Genomic DNA, 16,955 nt, shown 5'->3' with positions numbered 1-16,955 from the left:
ACATCTCACCAGCCAGTAACTAAATGTTTGCAGTGACTCAGAAAAGACTTTCCGAACCTGACACTGAGATCATCTGATAGATTGTTTACCCCATGACTCTGGGTATAGGCTTCCTTAAGGGCAGAGATTTTTGTTTTCTTCACAGCTGTATTCCCAACAGAGAACAGAGCCTGTCACTTAGTAGATGCTCAATAAATAATTGTTGGATGAGGAAACGAAGCCAGGGGCTACGAGTGCCTGGCTCACCACTGTACCCAGTGCTGCATGCCATGCTGATGGAATTGAGTTGAAATGCGTTGGACAGCATTTGGGCTGGTGACACAAAATTTATCTGGTTTTATATGCTGTGAAATACAGGAAAATCATGTTCAGTCAATAGCTGTTTATATGGAATATTAAGCAATAACAAAACTATATTCATCCTTTTGCCAGTGATGAGCTGGAACGATTTATGGAAAATCAAGGTGCATCCAGTCCAGGTATCCTCATTTTAACAACAAGCCTCAGCAAACCTTTCATGCGACTGGAAAAGTATGTTACACTCTTGCAAGAGTTGGAACGGCATATGGAGGTAAGGGAAGGTGAACTGTTTTAAGCTCGCATACAAAGTATGGACCTCTGCTATGGAGGCAGCAGCCGGTCTGCCTCCAAACTAGCCTTGGTGAGGAGTTCAGGAAAAATCTTGGTTTCAAAATTTACTTGATCCAGTCTTCCCTCTTCCTGGGCTTTTAGTTTTCCTCTTTATGCAGCAAGATAAGAAGGGGACTGTTTTTTTCCTCTGAAGATTTTTAAATTTTTGGACTTACTTTTATTAATTTTTTCTAGCTTTATTTTTGAGGTATGACTGACCAATAAAAACTGTATGCATTTAGATTGTATAACGTGAGTTTTAAAAGGTGTATAATGTGATTATTCATTATACACGTACTTTGTGAAATGATGACCATACAATCAAGTTAATTAGCACATCCACCACTTTTTTTGTGTGAGAACTTTTAATGTCTTTTTTTTTTAGCGACTTTCAAGTATACAATTCAGTGTTATTAACTGTAGTCACCATGCTGTACATTAGATCCCTCAGATTTACTCATCTAATAACTGAAAGATACTCTTTCTTTATTATTAAATATTCATGGTCATTCTCCCTCCCCTCCCTTCTCCCAGCCTCGGTCTTGCTCATTGGTTGATTCAGATGGTGGTTCTACAGAGAGATCTTTCACCAAGAAATCTTCTGTTGCTCTGATATATGAACCAACTTTCTTGAGGGAGATAAACAAAGCAAAACAGCATCAGAAAATGTGCAGAAAATTTTTTTTATTATTATAGACAGAAGCATTTATCCCTAGGTCACTGCAGTCATTCAGCTTTCTGAGGCTAGGTTACAGTGGAAGATTCTGGTATTTCTTGAAAGAAGAATAAATGGGTCCACTCTTAGTTTCTTTCTTTACGCATCCAGACATCTCCATCAAAGTCCCCTTGCATTTTTTGTCTCAAGAGCCCAAATCCTCTTATTAAAAGCCAGTCAGCAGGGGTGGCTTCTTGAGTGGTTCTTGTGTGCTGGAGCCTGGGGGATGGTGTTGTGGGTGGGTGAGGGGGGCCTGAAGGCTGCATTTACCCTACTTGTTCTTCCTGTGTCTGGGGAAAGGTTTTGAGGTTTGAAAGGGTTTGAATATCTTTAAAGAAAAAGGTTGCACACTGCCGGTCATGTCAGCATTTGTAAGGATTGAAAGTGTGTACTCTGAGCGAAACCACATTCTCAGGTTCTTTGACCTGCCAGAAATCTGCAGGCAGTGGGGAGCCAGTGAGTAATGCCAGCCAGAATGAAATTTCAGTTAGAGCCCGGCAAGGTGTTGAGCCCTTGGATGGCTTTCCAAAAGCTAAACCAATTTGCTGAATCGTTTGAGGTTGGCCCCTCCTGGTTTCTCACAAAAATTCAGAAATGAGCGGCCTCAGGTTCCGTGACTGCTCAGTGCTGAAGTGCAAATATTAATACACGCTTCACTGGAGGAGATAAAATCCCAGGTGCTCCTCCTGCCTGGATCCTCTGTCCTGGAGCCTGTTTCCACTCCTTCTCCATGTGCTGGTGGTCCCCTGCCTTTGGCTGCCTTTCATTTCCCACTATGAAATTATACATACCCCAAGTATGAATTCACCATCTGATAAAACACTTTATCCAGCTTTCTGATCATTGAGCATGGCTGCCGGCTCATGATAGAGTAACATTTGAACTTCGCAGGGGTCAGCTGATTTGGGGAAGGATGAGTTTATAAAGGAATACAACCTTTCTTTTCATAAGCAGTGCTGTTCTTGGCTTGGGTTAGACCCTTAGTCTGCTCAGCTCTGTATTTTATCACTGGAGGCTGGTTGCACAGCAGATATTTTCCCATTACTCCAGCTGAAATTCAAAGCTTAGCTGGATCTCTCCCCAAGGAGCTCCACTTTCCTTTCATAAAGAGTTATGCAGGTGTGGACTCCTCAAAGCCATTTTTTAAAAAAATGGCTGTTTATTCGTTCTGAAGCTAATTCATTTTTTGACTGTACTGCCCAGCTTGTGGGATCTTAGTTCCCCAACCAGGGATTGAACTGTTGCTGCCTGCCTTGGAAGCAGAGTCTTAACCACTGGACCGCCAGGGAAGCCCCTCAGAACCATTTTTGAACCTGTTCACTTTTGGGGATTGTAAGTCCCATGAAATTGCAGACCAAATAAGCTTGCTGAAGAAGGAGCACATGGTATAAACTTGGAATTTTTTCCCGTCCACCAGGTTTAGCCTGCTGAAAGAAAATGGAGGAGGTTTAGCATGTGAGATTGGATTGATTTTTCTGAGTATCACTCAGTTTCTACATTTCCTTACTTCTTATCATTTACTAACAACATGACCTAATGATGACCCCAAATAATTATTATTTATTATCCACAGTATAATAGCAAAAGGGGAAATGGAAACCCTTGCCTCGATAACCAAATATATGTTACCAAATATATAATGTCTTCCGAACTGTCTTAATTTCTTCATCACCTAATCATTAAAGGTGCTGAGATTCCAAATGCTCAAGTGCTGTCTTATTTTTTAATCTTGAAGTTAACATATAGCAAAACTGATTTTTTTCCTTTGAGGTACAGTTCTATGACTTTTAACCCATGTACAGATTTGAGTTACCACCATCACTGATGCAATACACAACAGTTCCATCATCCCTCAAAAATGTCCTCTTTTGATCTCTTTGCAGCCACACCTTCCTCCCACCCCACCCTCTGGCAACCACTGATCTGTTCTCCTTTAATACTGTTTTAAAATGTATTTCTTTGATAGGATACGCATCCAGATCACCAGGATATTCTGAAAGCAATCGTAGCATTCAAAACTCTCATGGTAGGTGCTGCTCTAAAATTATTATTCTCTATTTCGTAGTCTTTGTTCTAAAACAGTGACTTGTGTGTAATGTTTCTTTCCTTTTGCAAAGGTCTTTGGAGTGGAAACAGTAAGCTCTAGTGACCGTATTGCAGTGATTGTTTCATTTAATGTTGTCTTCCAAACATCATGCTCACCTGTGAAAGGTTGCCAGGCTGAGGGTGTAAAGTACTCACATTTGAAGTCTCTGCCACATTAAGCATGGCTGTGTGGGTGGGGGGTTTCTTTTGTCTCTTTGTCTTTACCCCTGTGTTGCTCACCTTACGTCTGTGCAACTCGTCCTTCACTGATTGGCATCAATACTGGATTCATCTACTTATGCCAAAAGGTGTGAGTCTATTCTTTGCCTAGGAAAAAGAAATCCTTCATCAAATCTAAAAGGAAAAAAAAAAAAACAGCTAAAATGCAATTGCCGTATACAGATTGCTATCAAAGATACCTTTATCTTAAATCTTGAGCATGATGGCTTAATGTCCTCTTGAAACCACTAATGTAAAACCGCTTGGTGGCATTTTAGGAGGAAAGTAAATGTTATTTGGGGTGATTGATTAAGTTGAGCTTCATTTTAGACATTTCCGTAGTATTCCAAGTGATGGGGATTGAGGTTCAGTTATTGATTCTTGCTGTAAGATTATGATGCACCTTTCACCATCACCTCATTTTGGTTGCTGTTAAAAGATCTGTACCTGACGTGTCCGCAGTTAAACAGCAAGTTGAAGACCAGAGAGTAAGGTATCAGGTTCAATTTGCTGTGGGAGACAAAAAATGGTCAATTATTGGCAGTTTGACATGGTTCAACCTAATAGAGCAGGGCCACTGAAACCTGTGGCATTTGTTATTGTTATTTGTGTCCCCTTTCTTTTTTCCTGAAAAGATTGAATATAACATGTCTCTTTTGAAAACAAATTAGTTCTAATCATTTTACATGTTGTACAAGTTGCTTTGATGGTTATAGTATACATATTATTCCCATTCCAGGTGCTTCAAAAATGTATCAGTTTATTTCTTTAAGCTTTCATTTACCTGAAAGGGACAGCAGAGATTTTATAGAAAACACATCCCCAAATGCTATGACAGTCATTTGGAAACAGGAATATAACTAATCATATGCTTATTTTCATATTCAATTTGGATTGAATGCTGTTAAATTATTTTAAGATAACCGCATTTTCTGAAACAATCATATATATATATATATAGTAATTATAGCCTACATATTGTTTCTTGGCTTGTATTTTCAATTTGTATTTGTGCAATTCAGTTGTATCTCTTTTTCGAATCCTTTTAAGGATAAAAATGAACTTAGTACTTTTTATAGCAACCTACTACTGGTCCCAAAACAAAGTGTAGCACAGTGTACATGTTTCATTATAAGATCAGTTTGAGTCACTGTGGCATAAGGAGTTTAACTTTCTCTTTTTCAATAACTCTTGGAGTTATTTTATAAATTAAGATGTTATTTGGTTGGAAACTGAGTTAGAAAAATAAGATTGCTTTGTAACTCAAAGCTCTATTTATGCAAAGATAGACAAGATGGAGGGGAGGTGGAGCCAACAGGGATGCCAAGCAGCAGATCTGAATGTACTGTCCCCGTTTGATGTCATTCTGCTTATTTTCCCATACTCCTTGCAGGGAGGGAGAAGCAATCCCCTTCTACCAGTTTATCTTGATGTTTTGACAAAATGAGAAGTAGCTCTTCCTTACAAAATGTCTGGGGGCTCAAGGCCAGCAATTTAAAGTAGTAGATCTTTCTGTCTGTCCAGAATGGAGCTGGTGATGGGATTTGCGATGAAGAACAGGGACTCAGTGGAAATCTGAGAGTCGAGAACCACATCTTATTTTCGTCTTGTTTTAGGTCTGTTTCGGAAGAATTCCTATTCCATTATGTTCTGCTTTGGTTCCGTAGGGGCAGTGCCAAGATCTCAGAAAGAGAAAACAGCTGGAGCTGCAGATCCTTTCGGAACCTATTCAGGCATGGGAAGGGGAGGATATTAAAACCTTGGGGAATGTGATCTTTATGTCACAAGTCATGGTGCAGTGTGGAACAAGTGAGGTAAGAGGTTTCACAGCTCAACACCACCTCTTTCATCTCTTCTTCCATATGTTTCTTCCTTTATGTCTTCTCCCATCAAGGTCAAACACTCGAACTTTCGCATCAGAAACTGAGGACCTCTTCTTTGCCCAGCCCTCTGCTTGGTGCTGTGGGAGGGAGTTAGGAGGAAAGAACAGCCATGATCTTGATCTCTGCCTTCAAAGTACTCATTAGAGACAGATGAAAACCCAAACTGCAACTGGAAAACAAATCAAAATAGTCCATGACAGATTGTGACATCCCAGCAGTAGATTCCATAGAAGTTCAGAGAAGGGAGAGAGGAAGGAAAGACTCTATGGAGACAGGACCCGAGGAGGGGGCCATGAAGAGAAGAGGGGAAAATTTCGTAGGGGAGAGGTCCTTATTGTCTCAGGAGAGAGCACGAACTTGGCGGCCTTTGTTCTTCAGGGCACTTGATTGGGAGCAGAGGAAACCTCCCAGGCAGAGTGCAAGAGCGAGCTGATTGAGAGGCAGGTTGTGAAGAATGTCGGATGTCAGGCAAGGGTAGTTCAGATGGAACCATGCCAGACCTGAGGGTAGAGAAACACAGTGAAAGGGCTGTTTACGACACCATCTGGCAGCCGTACATGTCCACTAAACGGGAGGGGATGGGGCTGGAGACAGGCCAGCTGGGTTGGAAAGTGGTAAGTAAGTACCTCCCCTTCCCAGGAAGGTGATGGTGGAGAGAATGAAACTTAAGGGGCAAGTCTGAGACCTGTTTGGAAGGGAAAGCCTATAGGAAGTGGTGGGCCATGGGCTAAAAGAGATGACAGATGTCATTTCAGACCTGACTGAAATGTGATGGTTGGTATACAGATGGAGGTGACTTGTAGGCAGGTGTTGAAAAAGTATAGAAATGTGGGTAGGAGGTCAGAATTAGAGGCAGAGGCTTCCATGTCGCTGACAGATGTGCTTTCTTGGGAAATAAAAGTCCAGAAAGAAGCACAAAGGCCTGAAGATGGATTATATCTTTTAGGAAGGGGGCAGGGTAGGGGAAGAAGGTTGATTACATCACCTGGCATGATTTATTGGGTATTACAATCATCTTCTCCTTCCTTAAATATCTTCTTCTACTCCCTGACAGGTCTGTGTCAGAGATTCATTACTTTGGGCTAATGTGGTTACCAAAGAGGAAAGTGGGGAGGAATAAATTAGGAGTTTGGGATTAACACATACCAACTACTATACATAAAGCAGATAAACAACAAGATTCTACTGTATGCTGCTGCTGCTGCTAAGTCGCTTCAGTCGTGTCCGACTCTGTGCGACCCCATAGATGGCAGCCCACCAGTCCCGGCCGTCCCTGGGATTCTCCAGGCAAGAACACTGGAGTGGGTTGCCATTTCCTCCTCCAGTGCTGGAAAGTGAAAAGTGAAAGTGAAGTCGCTCATTTGTGTCCAACTCTTAGCGACCCCATGGACTGCAGCCTACCAGGCTCCTCCATCCATGGGGTTTTCCAGGCAAGAGTACTGGAGTGGGGTGCCATTGCCTTCTCCCTTCTAGCACAGGAAACTATACTCAATATCTTGTAGTAACTTATAATGGAAAAGAATCTGAAAAAATGTATATCTGAATCACTTTACCATACACTTGAAACATTGTAACTCAACTAGGCTTCAATAAAAAAACACTAGAAGAAAAATAAGCAATCTCAGGTAAAATGCAGATACCCTTGGGAAAGTTACTGTAGCGACTCTAACAGTCTTTCATACCTTTGGGATAAACCTCTTGGGTAAAGCAAGAAGGAAATAGTGCCAGAAAAAGAAAGTGGAAAATAGAGGGAAATTAGGGGAGTGTGTTGTCATGGAAATTCCAGAAAGAACATTTGAAAGCGGTCAGACTGCTGAGGGCTGCAGAAGGTTCAGAGTATGGAGACCGAGAAGCCATGGGATGTCACAAAAAGGCAGTGATTGATGACTTTGAGAGAGCGATAAGGGTGCAGTTATGGAGGGATCAATGGGGAGAAAAAGAAAGCAGCCAGTAATTTGGCAATAAAACGTCAAGAAATAAAGCCACAGGGGGCAGATGACAGCCTATGAAATGGACAGGAGATGTGCCTATGCTAAAGGCAGCAGAAAAAGCGAGTTAGACAGGAGAAGTGGCTGGAAGCAGGAGCAGGAGATAAGATGTCTGTAGAAGGAAGCCAACCAAGAGAAAGATGGGAGAGAACGCAGAACACTTGTTAGAAAAATCAGCCTTGAAAGGTTGCTCTTCTCAAGCAGGAGGAAGGAGATGGAACTGGGCTTGAGGATAATTGTAGGTAAAATGGCTGGACGTGCAAGCCCAGCGACATCTTTGGCATTTACTCACTGCATATCTGCTCAAGTAGTTCAGAGAAGCATTTGTGTCCAACATTTCCTTTCAGTTCAGTTCAGTTCAGTTGCTCAGTCATGTCTGACTCTTTGCGACCCCATGAATTGCAGCACGCCAGGCCTCCCTGTCCATCACCAACTCCCAGAGTTCACTCAAACTCATGTCCATCGAGTTGGTGATGCCATCCAGCCATCTCATCCTCTGTCGTCCCCTTCTCCTCCTGCCCCCAATCCCTCCCACCATCAGAGTCTTTTCCAGTGAGTCAACTCTTCGCATGAGGTGGCCAAAGTACTGGAGTTTCAGCTTTAGCATCATTCCTTCCAAAGAAATCCCAGGGCTGATCTCCTTCAGAATGGACTGATTGGATCTCCTTGAAGTCCAAGGGACTCTCAAGAGTCTTCTCCAACACCACAGTTCAAAAGCATCAATTCTTCGGCGCTCAGCTTCCTTCGCAGTCCAACTCTCACATCCATACATGACCACTATTTCCTTCTTTGTTTTATGTGGGTATGATAATTACTGTGTAGTTACTGATTAACAGTAATTTTAGGAAGAGTTTAACACATGGGTTAAGAGCAGCGGTCCCCAACCTTTTAGGCACCAGACATGGGTTTTGGGGATGACAATTTTTCTACGAATGGGAGAGGGGTGGCAGGATGATCTGGGGATGATTCAAGCACATTACATGTATCGTGTACTTTATTATTATTACATCAGCTCCACCTCAGATCATCAGGCATTAGATTGCAGAGGTTGGGGACCCTTGTGTTAGAGCATAATAAATTTCTTATCACTTGAACCCCTTTATTTGGCCACTTTTCAAAGTAAAATCATTTTCACTTTGAGAACCTCAAGACTTATATTGTGCTGTGGTTGCATCACGGGCAAGAAGGCATTAACAGTGTGACTTTTCAGGCTTCAGCTTGGGAAACAAGCGTGGTCATTTGTACTTAACTGTTGTGTATAGGACTTCCCAGGTGGCGCTAGTGGTAAAGGACCCACCTGCCAGTGCAGGAGATGGGGGTTCAATCCCTGGGTCAGAAAAGTCCCCTGGAAAAGGAAATGGCAACCCATTCTGGTATTCTTGTCTGGAAAATTCCATGGACAGAAGAGCCTGGTGGGCTACAGTCCACAGGGTCACAAAGAGTCGGACACAACTGAGCGACTGAGCACACACGTTGTGTATAGGAAAGAGACAGATAAACTGGATTTATATACATTTCAAAGTACAATTAAACGAGTTTTCTACTTTTAAGTTGGGTATCTTTTTTTAAAAAAAATCACTATTTGTGTTTCATTGCCTTATATAAGATCTATCTTACAAAAATTCCAGAAATTCTTAATAAACAAAACGTGCAATTTCTGTTTACATGTAGTCTTTTTCCCTCCACTTCAGGAAAAAGAGGAGCGGTACCTCATGTTATTTTCAAGTGTTTTGATAATGTTATCTGCAAGTCCTCGGATGAGTGGCTTTATCTATCAGGTTAGTAGATTTCATATAAAGCAACAAGACAGATAATGAAAATAAATTTTCCTCTAGATGCACTGTTTCCACTCTGTATTAAGAGCTCCAGCCAGAAAAGGCAGAATGTTCTGACCCTTTTTATAATTAAACAATTTATGAGAGCAGATATTCCTTTGAACATAGACCTTTGTGTTAGCATAATGAGTTTATCCTGAACCTCCACTGCTCTGGTTATGAGATAGGTCATGAATGTGTAAACAGAAATCAAAGTCTGCAACTAAGTAAATTAACAGCAGCATTTTCCAGGCCTAGATCATATGATTATTGCTGAGAAGATATAAAGCTGACAGTTGCCTCTATGATTGTCTTATTACAGTCACATTATATGACCCAAGTTTCTGAGATGGAAGTCATTCAACTCCTTAGGAAATTCAACTCCTTTCAGTTGACTCCCAAGACACTGAGTGTTATAAGTTATTGTTGCCTATCCTATCTTGGCCTAGCAATGACTAATTTTCATGAAATTTGAGTTTTTGCTTTGTTGACGGACTCTCCTGAAAATCTGTTAGAAGGGTAAACTATGATTTAATCCTGACCTCATGATTTATGGTGTGTTAGCAAAACATAACCCACATTTTCCCGTTGCTTTCTTGTCTGATTAAAATTTAAAGCAGAGAAACACATTATCTATTGACAGACTGGAGAAATATGTCTCACCATAATTCAGCAGTGGTTCCTAAGAGGGTCAGAAAATCTAACAAAAACAGAGACATGTATAACCACAGAATTAATGGGGATGTTCTTTTTCTGGTAGGGAAAAATACCAGTAGCAGGAATGGTGGTGACTAGATTAGATGAAATTGAAGGGAATGACTCCACATTTGAAATCACAGGTAGGTAATTTTCTCTTCTTCAAATCCTTTTCGAAATGAAGTGGGGTTTAAATAAATAAACACTATTATTTTCTGTTATATAGTCCATGAGCAAGTTTTCCATGGACATGGTAAAGTGTATTCCATTTCCTTGGATAATTAGGTTACAGCAAGAGGAGGGAAGACTTGTGGTCATTCATGAGCCTCAGCTTGGCCATTAGTTTCAATCTTCTCTTGCATAAGAGCTAAGAAATAACAAGATGGACTGATGTAAATACAGTTTTATCTCCCTTCTGTCATCTATTCCCTGGTGGCAGAGGAGCCAAAGATGTGAACTTTTATCAACAATTTTATCATCAGCCTATGAATTAGCAAGATTTGTGTTTCTAAAAAGTGCCGAAAAACCATGAAACTTTCCTCACGGTTTGAGCAATCTGCCACACCTTGGTCATGCCCCCCAACTGGCCTGTTGTCCCTTTTGCCAAACCTGTTTGATGTAATGGTTGCACGTTTTTCACTGATACAACTCAATGGCTAACACTAGGATGCTGGCCCCAGACCATAACCCCTTCTTTCCCAATAGGGAGTCCGAGATTTGGTGTTGGCCTAAAGACCAGTCTTAGTTGGATCTGGCTTCACCTTTGATATTGGGTAAAGCAGTATGCTATTCTCCTTTTAGACTATGAACTAGATGGGCCCTGTGCTTAAATTTGGGAACTGTGAGCTTGTTTAGAGTGAAGTTTTATATTACTTCCAAGATTCTATAGGCAGTAGAAATCAAGGATGGTTTTTATAAATCAAATACAAGTATTTATATCTTTATTATCATGGCTTATCTGTTCCTGATAGAAGAGTTTCAACAGGGTTAACTCATAGCTATGAAAACTTCTCAAGATAGACACCCAAGTCCTAGCTGCACACAGTGTGTTTATGAATGAGGCAAGCTCAAGGTCTTCCTTGTCTTTTGTTTCCAAATGCTCCTAATCGGGTGATCCAGGTAACATAGTAGAGAGAATTGTGGTCCACTGTGGCAACAACCAGGACTTCCAGGATTGGCTGGAGCATCTGTACAGGCTGATCAGAGGACCTGCCTCTTGCAGTTCATTATCCAAAACATCATCGTCATCTTGTAGTGCTCACTCCGTAAGTAGCGTGTCTGTCCTGTCCAGGGATTATTGAGTCTCTTGTCAAATCCTGCCTACTGAGGACTTACAAGAGTGGTGAGCATGCCCTTAGCCTTTGGATAGTTTGGATTTGTAGGATTAGAAGTACAGTCAAACCTCATTAATTCTGCTTTCTTGTTATGGGGGAGGCCCATCCCAATTAACACAGAGTTTGAGATATGCAGCTTTGTTTGACAGTTATTAAGGTACTCCAACTGAACAGCTAGCAAAGTTTTTCTAACCAGAAGTCCTGCTAAGATGTTTTAGTGATAAACAGGATTTATTTTACTTAGCAACCGTTATGCTCATCAACGCTTTGGCTCCAATCCTTTGGCCACCTGATGTGCCGAGCTGACTCATTGGGAAAGACCCTGATGCTGAGAAAGATTGAAGGCAAAGGGAGAAGGGGGTGACAGAAGATGAGATGGTTAGATAACATCACTGACTCAATGGACATGAATCTGCACAAATTCCGGGAGATAGTGGAGGACAGAGAAGCCTGGGGTGCTTCAATCCATGGGGTCGCAAAGAGTCAGACACGACTTAGCGACTGAACAACAACAGCGTGCTCATATTAATAATGTGCTAAGGCAAAAGGGATAGTTTACCTTCTTAAGTACTGAAACGTCTCCATGCAATCACATTTATGCTATCACATTTCTTCATTAACCTTTAAGGGTAAACTTTGAGAGCTGCCTCCTTCTGCTGTATCACAGAGTTCACGGAATTTGAATTGATGAGATTTTACTGTACTTGCTGAGTGAGACTGAAGATGTGTTGTGTTGTCTGTTAACATTCAAACCTGTGATGCTCAAATTCCAGTTTTGAGCATCGTGTGTTGTGAGAAGAAAAGGGGCTTTTGGCATCAGATCTGGGTTCAAATCTTGACTTTGCCGATTGCTGACTGGTTACTTCGCTTTGCTAAAGTTTGCCTTAAGTTTTTCTGAAAATAACCTATGTAAGCACCTAATTGAGTGCCAAACACATGACTGAACTCATTAAATGTTGGCTGTTATTCCACTTTCCTCCCTTTCAGGGGATAAAAAAACATCTGACTTGAATGAAATTGCAGGACAGAGGGAGGGCAGGCTCATGGGATGTGGAATCAGTGTTGTGCTGTTCTTTTGAGGCCCCAAGTCTTGACTGGAGAATGCCAGTTTTCCAACTGGAGACTTGTTTTCCCATCCTTTCCTTTCTGGGCCTGGCTTTTCAGATCCAACCAAGCTATTGTTGTTCTCTCACTGTGTGGCCCAGGGTTGGGTTCATATGGCCAATTGCTACCATCTCATCAGACATTTTCCCAGTCTTTTAGCTCTACTGGACAGCCCCGAGGACCCTTGGAGCCTCCTCAAATTATAAAACCGTGGAGCTTAAGTTGTCTACGACCTGCACCTCCACTTAGACCATCAGCAGCACTAGGTTATAAAGAGGTAATTTTGCTACATATGGTATAAAATGCTTCTGACAAGCTGATTTTGTAGCTTATTAGAGATAGTTCTGTGGGGATGTGCTAGAATTGATGGTAGGCGATACAGTCAGTCAGTCTTGAGTTGCCAGACTCAGTGATTTTTTTTTTAATTTCTGAATTTTTCATTTCCCCATTGTCCATCTACACATATGTCTTAAATACCCCCAGGCTTTCTGTGCACTGCCTGAGTTTCTCCGGTCTCCTCCTGAAGGGCCTCTGGTTTGCCTTTGTGATGATATGATAATTCTATAAATTGGTCATGATGTACACACATCTCAGACAAAAGTCACTTTATTAGCGTGAAATTGCTAACCAAGCAGACCCAGTTCTGCATTTTGAATCATTTTGATCTATGAAACCAAATCAGTAAAAGTTTTATGGGACCAAGCCCTGGGTCTGAACTATGAAAGCCTGAATTATTTGCTGCAGTTGGAAAGAAAGAATTTAATGAAAGGAGTGTCTTTAAAAAAGAGGCTTCTAAGCAACAACCCTAGAGGACATTTGATATTTGGGTAGAATGGGGATTTCAAGGTTTTTTTTGTTTTTTTTTTTTCTTGTCTCGAAGTTGCAGTCAGGAAATGCCAGTCACTGTCTTCTGAAACTGTGTGGAGTGTTACCTTTTCCATCCAAACTTTTTTTTTTTTCCCTAGCATGGTTCTCATCATTTCAGCTTTCAGAAAAGATCCTCATTTATTAGTAACCGTTCTTTAAATAGGTCTTACTGCATGAAGATTTAAGTTTGTGACAGTTATGAGATGTGTCTTAGAATTACGGTGCCAAGGCAGCATATACTTTTGTACCAAACGTGTGTTTTTGATGCGTGATGCAGACTTAGCTCAGTTTTGAGTTTGTTTTGATTTAAAACACCGTGCCATTGTTTCACTTGTTGCCTCCAATGCTTAGTGCAGTAAAAGTAGAACAATGTTTGGATACGAGAGGATTTTTTGATCTTTTCAACCTGACATGACAGGAAAATAATCCTTGAGCTGAATCTTTATTATGTACCTCTATTCAGAATTTGGCCAGAAAACAGCCCCAGAGATTGGCTTTGGAAATTGATCGGTGATTCCTGCAATCATCCAATTTTCTCCTCTGATTACCTTAACCAGGAGTGCCACTTCATAGTTACCTAAGTCCCCTTTTTAATGATGGATATTTTGTAATTGTCAGTTACTAAATTCAAATTAAGGTGAGCTTTGAAGGGTAAAGTTGACTTAATCCTTCACAGAACTAATCCATTAAAACTAAGGCATGATCACTTTGTTTCTGCTGGGAGAAGTGAGTTATTAATATGTTCTTACTATATAGTGTGTATTTCAGTAATTTTCAGCATTTGTAATTCTTCACAGAACTGTATTCCTTGGGCTTTTGCATGACGATATTGCATCTGAAACTAATGTGGGAAACATGATGATATTCTCTCTGTGTAATTTATGATAACACTAACATTTCAAATGTTGTTTTAGAATTATTGATAAATGGATTTGGTCACTATAACCATCGACCTCTCACGCTCATCTTCTCTTTCTTTACATATTCACTTTAGAGGATGTCTTATATCTTAAAGGTAAGGGTAGAACAATATCTTTGGTGTACAGTGACATCATTTAATGCTGTGCTGTAATCTTTGATGAATGAAGCTTTCCTTTATGCTTGTTTTGTCCCTTTTTACAATTGGTAGCTAAAATATGAAGATACATTTCTGACATGTAAGTACTTTCTTCAAAAAAGCAGGCTCTTAGGAAATATGTACAAAAATGAAAAACTCACGTGTGACAAAAATAACAGGAAAAATAGAAATAGCATGTAAAATGTCTGTTTTCCATGGGCTTTTTTTTTGCTATTTCTATTTTTCCTGTTATTTTTGTCACATGTGAGTTTTTCATGTCTGTCTGCTTTCTAAGGAGATCACTGAGGCTAACAGGAAGAAATTAAATTCTTTGTCACATTTATTTGTAAGGTAGCAATTGTTATCCATTCATCCTGTATATATATTGCATGGGAGGTTGGAATAAGATGATCGCTATTTACTCGGATATTTAATGAGCACTTTTTAGACTCTCTGGTTATTCATATGGCAAATCCAACAATTCATATATAATTATATATATATGATTATATATAATTAGCAGATAAATCTGCTAATTAAAAATATGCCTTGCTTGGCTGTAAGTACATTACGTGTAACCCCGAATTATTTATCAGGAAATCTTTCATTTGGCTATTCTCTCTGAATACAGGGACTGTATTTAGTCTCTCTGCCTTAATTTTCCTGTCTGGCAAATGGAATTTGATATTCTTCTTTGTGGGACTGTTGCTAAGGAGAATTTCTTAGTTTTGAAGCTCTTTGAAAAGTGGTCTATACCCCACTAATAGTTATAATTGTTATTTCATTCCCTTAAAATTGTATCAGTGGGGAGGATAAACCCAGTTAGGAGTAGTGTTATTTCTCTAGGAGTGACGCCCATTACCATCTCTCCAGATGGTACCCTAAAGGCACTTGGCCTCCTGTATTTGCAGCTTGCCCATGCCATTCTTGGAGCCATTTTTATTGTGTATAGTATTAAATTTTGATACCCTCCTAAGTGCAACTGTAAAAATCAGAGAGCCATTCTACTTAATTTCATTTGCTCTTTTTAATTTTTTTTTTTTTTGCGGGGGGTGGGAGTGGGGAGAACCTTAATTCATGAAGAAACCTCTACCCTTATAGGAGTCTAGTAAAAGCCCCAAAACGATGAAGAAGTTTCTTCATAAAAGAAAGACTGAAAGAAAACCATCAGAGGAGGAATATGTCATCCGGAAAAGTATGTATGTGTTTTTTATTTTTAGAAAGTTGATTATAGATGAGGAATTTTTTGAAAGCAGAAAATTCGAGCAGTATGTTCTCAGCATCATCTTTCCCATAGGGAAAAATGCATTAAAAAAAAAAAAAAAAGGCTTAGCCTCCTCTCAGACTTTGGAATAAGCTGTCTCCTGCTGCTTTTCACCTGTATGATTTTTGTGTTGACTATTTGACCATACCTGGTTTAGAAATACTAAAGGGACCTATTTGCCATGGATACATTTTTCCGTTCTTAGTTTCTGAATGCCTGAGATATTTGCCTTTACTGAGACTGACTCAGTAGACCTGAAGGGAGTTTAATGTTCAGTGATGTTCTCAGTTAGTCAAGGAATCTGCCTGCTGACATACTGAAACAGGGCTGGATTTAGAGACAGACTGCAAAGTCGGTCAGCCAGTGGATACATACACATTTGCCTCTGCGGCTGGGAACAAGGCACTCTGGGACACACATGAAGGAGTAAGTGCCACTTCCTAAATGGGTGACAGAGCTGTGCCTATCAGTCAGAAATAGTCTGGATAAACCTTTGCTAGACTTTAGCTTCTGTATCCCCCATTGCCCACCCGACTCCTAGGTCTGCACATGAGCGTGTTAACAGTCACGTCTAGGATGAGTTGGAGGGGCTTGGGGAGGAGAGGGAGACTCAATGACTAGCCTGGCTGGTTGGGAAAAAAATGTGTTATGTTAGTGGTGGAAAGCTTCCTTAGAGAAGGTGAGCCTTGAAATTTGATGGAGAGGAAGGGTGTGGTGTATTGGCTGAGAACTGAGGCCAGCGCCAAGCCCAGTGCTGGCCCTGAAGCCTCTGAGGCACATGGGAGACCCTCTAATTTAGTGTTTCGAGTGGCTTCCAGAGCAGACCACTCTCGGTGCTGAACTCACTGGTGCTGACCGCAGAGCTCCTCGGGGCTACTGTCTCTCTCGCTCCACCATGACAGCTGGTCAGCTTTTCTCTCCTGCCTTGCATGAACACCACTGGTCAGAGAAGCCAGTGCCCAGAACCCGCGTGCATCATTTCGAGGGTCCAGAGGCGTGTATCTCTGTGAAAAGTCACGATTCATTACATTTGACAGGTACGGCTGCTCTGGAAGAAGATGCTCAGATTCTGAAGGTGATTGAAGCCTACTGTACCAGTGCAAGCTTTCCACAAGGCCATGGCTCAAGTAGGTTCCCCCAGCCACTTTCTCTAATGAGTGATGTTTCTTCGCTACTGCTCACTGCCTCTTGGAAAAAGAGCAAAGCAACCCAGATGGGCTGCAGGGTGTGGAAAGCAGGTGACTTGCAGCAGAGGAGTGGGTACAAGGCTGCATCTTTCAGATAAGCTGGTTTTAGCTA

The 16,955-nt window shown here is 41.0% G+C and overlaps 1 protein-coding gene across 10 annotated transcripts in view; it reads left to right on the top strand.

The window, feature by feature from the left end:
- Positions 1–16,955, top strand: part of ARHGEF6 (Rac/Cdc42 guanine nucleotide exchange factor 6) — a 124,586-nt gene that overhangs the window by 92,213 nt on the left and 15,418 nt on the right. For 5 of the 10 annotated variants that reach the window (XM_070783563.1, XM_070783565.1, XM_070783566.1 and 2 more), the window contains 10 exons: positions 433–571; positions 3,312–3,371; positions 5,317–5,463; positions 9,212–9,298; positions 10,095–10,173; positions 11,150–11,295; positions 12,608–12,745; positions 14,330–14,350; positions 15,494–15,587; positions 16,694–16,783. In XM_070783563.1, the coding sequence (XP_070639664.1) occupies positions 433–571; positions 3,312–3,371; positions 5,317–5,463; positions 9,212–9,298; positions 10,095–10,173; positions 11,150–11,295; positions 12,608–12,745; positions 14,330–14,350; positions 15,494–15,587; positions 16,694–16,783 (1,001 nt within the window). The remainder of the gene's footprint in view (positions 1–432; positions 572–3,311; positions 3,372–5,316; positions 5,464–9,211; positions 9,299–10,094; positions 10,174–11,149; positions 11,296–12,607; positions 12,746–14,329; positions 14,351–15,493; positions 15,588–16,693; positions 16,784–16,955) is intronic. The other 5 variants (XM_019955781.2, XM_070783564.1, XM_019955783.2 and 2 more) reach the window with 5 other exon arrangements.

The sequence above is a fragment of the Bos indicus genome, chromosome X, assembly GCF_029378745.1.
Source record: "Bos indicus isolate NIAB-ARS_2022 breed Sahiwal x Tharparkar chromosome X, NIAB-ARS_B.indTharparkar_mat_pri_1.0, whole genome shotgun sequence".
Lineage (NCBI taxonomy): Eukaryota > Metazoa > Chordata > Mammalia > Artiodactyla > Bovidae > Bos > Bos indicus.
Note: the sequence above shows the minus strand (reverse complement) of the source record. Positions and strands in the feature narration are given on the sequence as shown.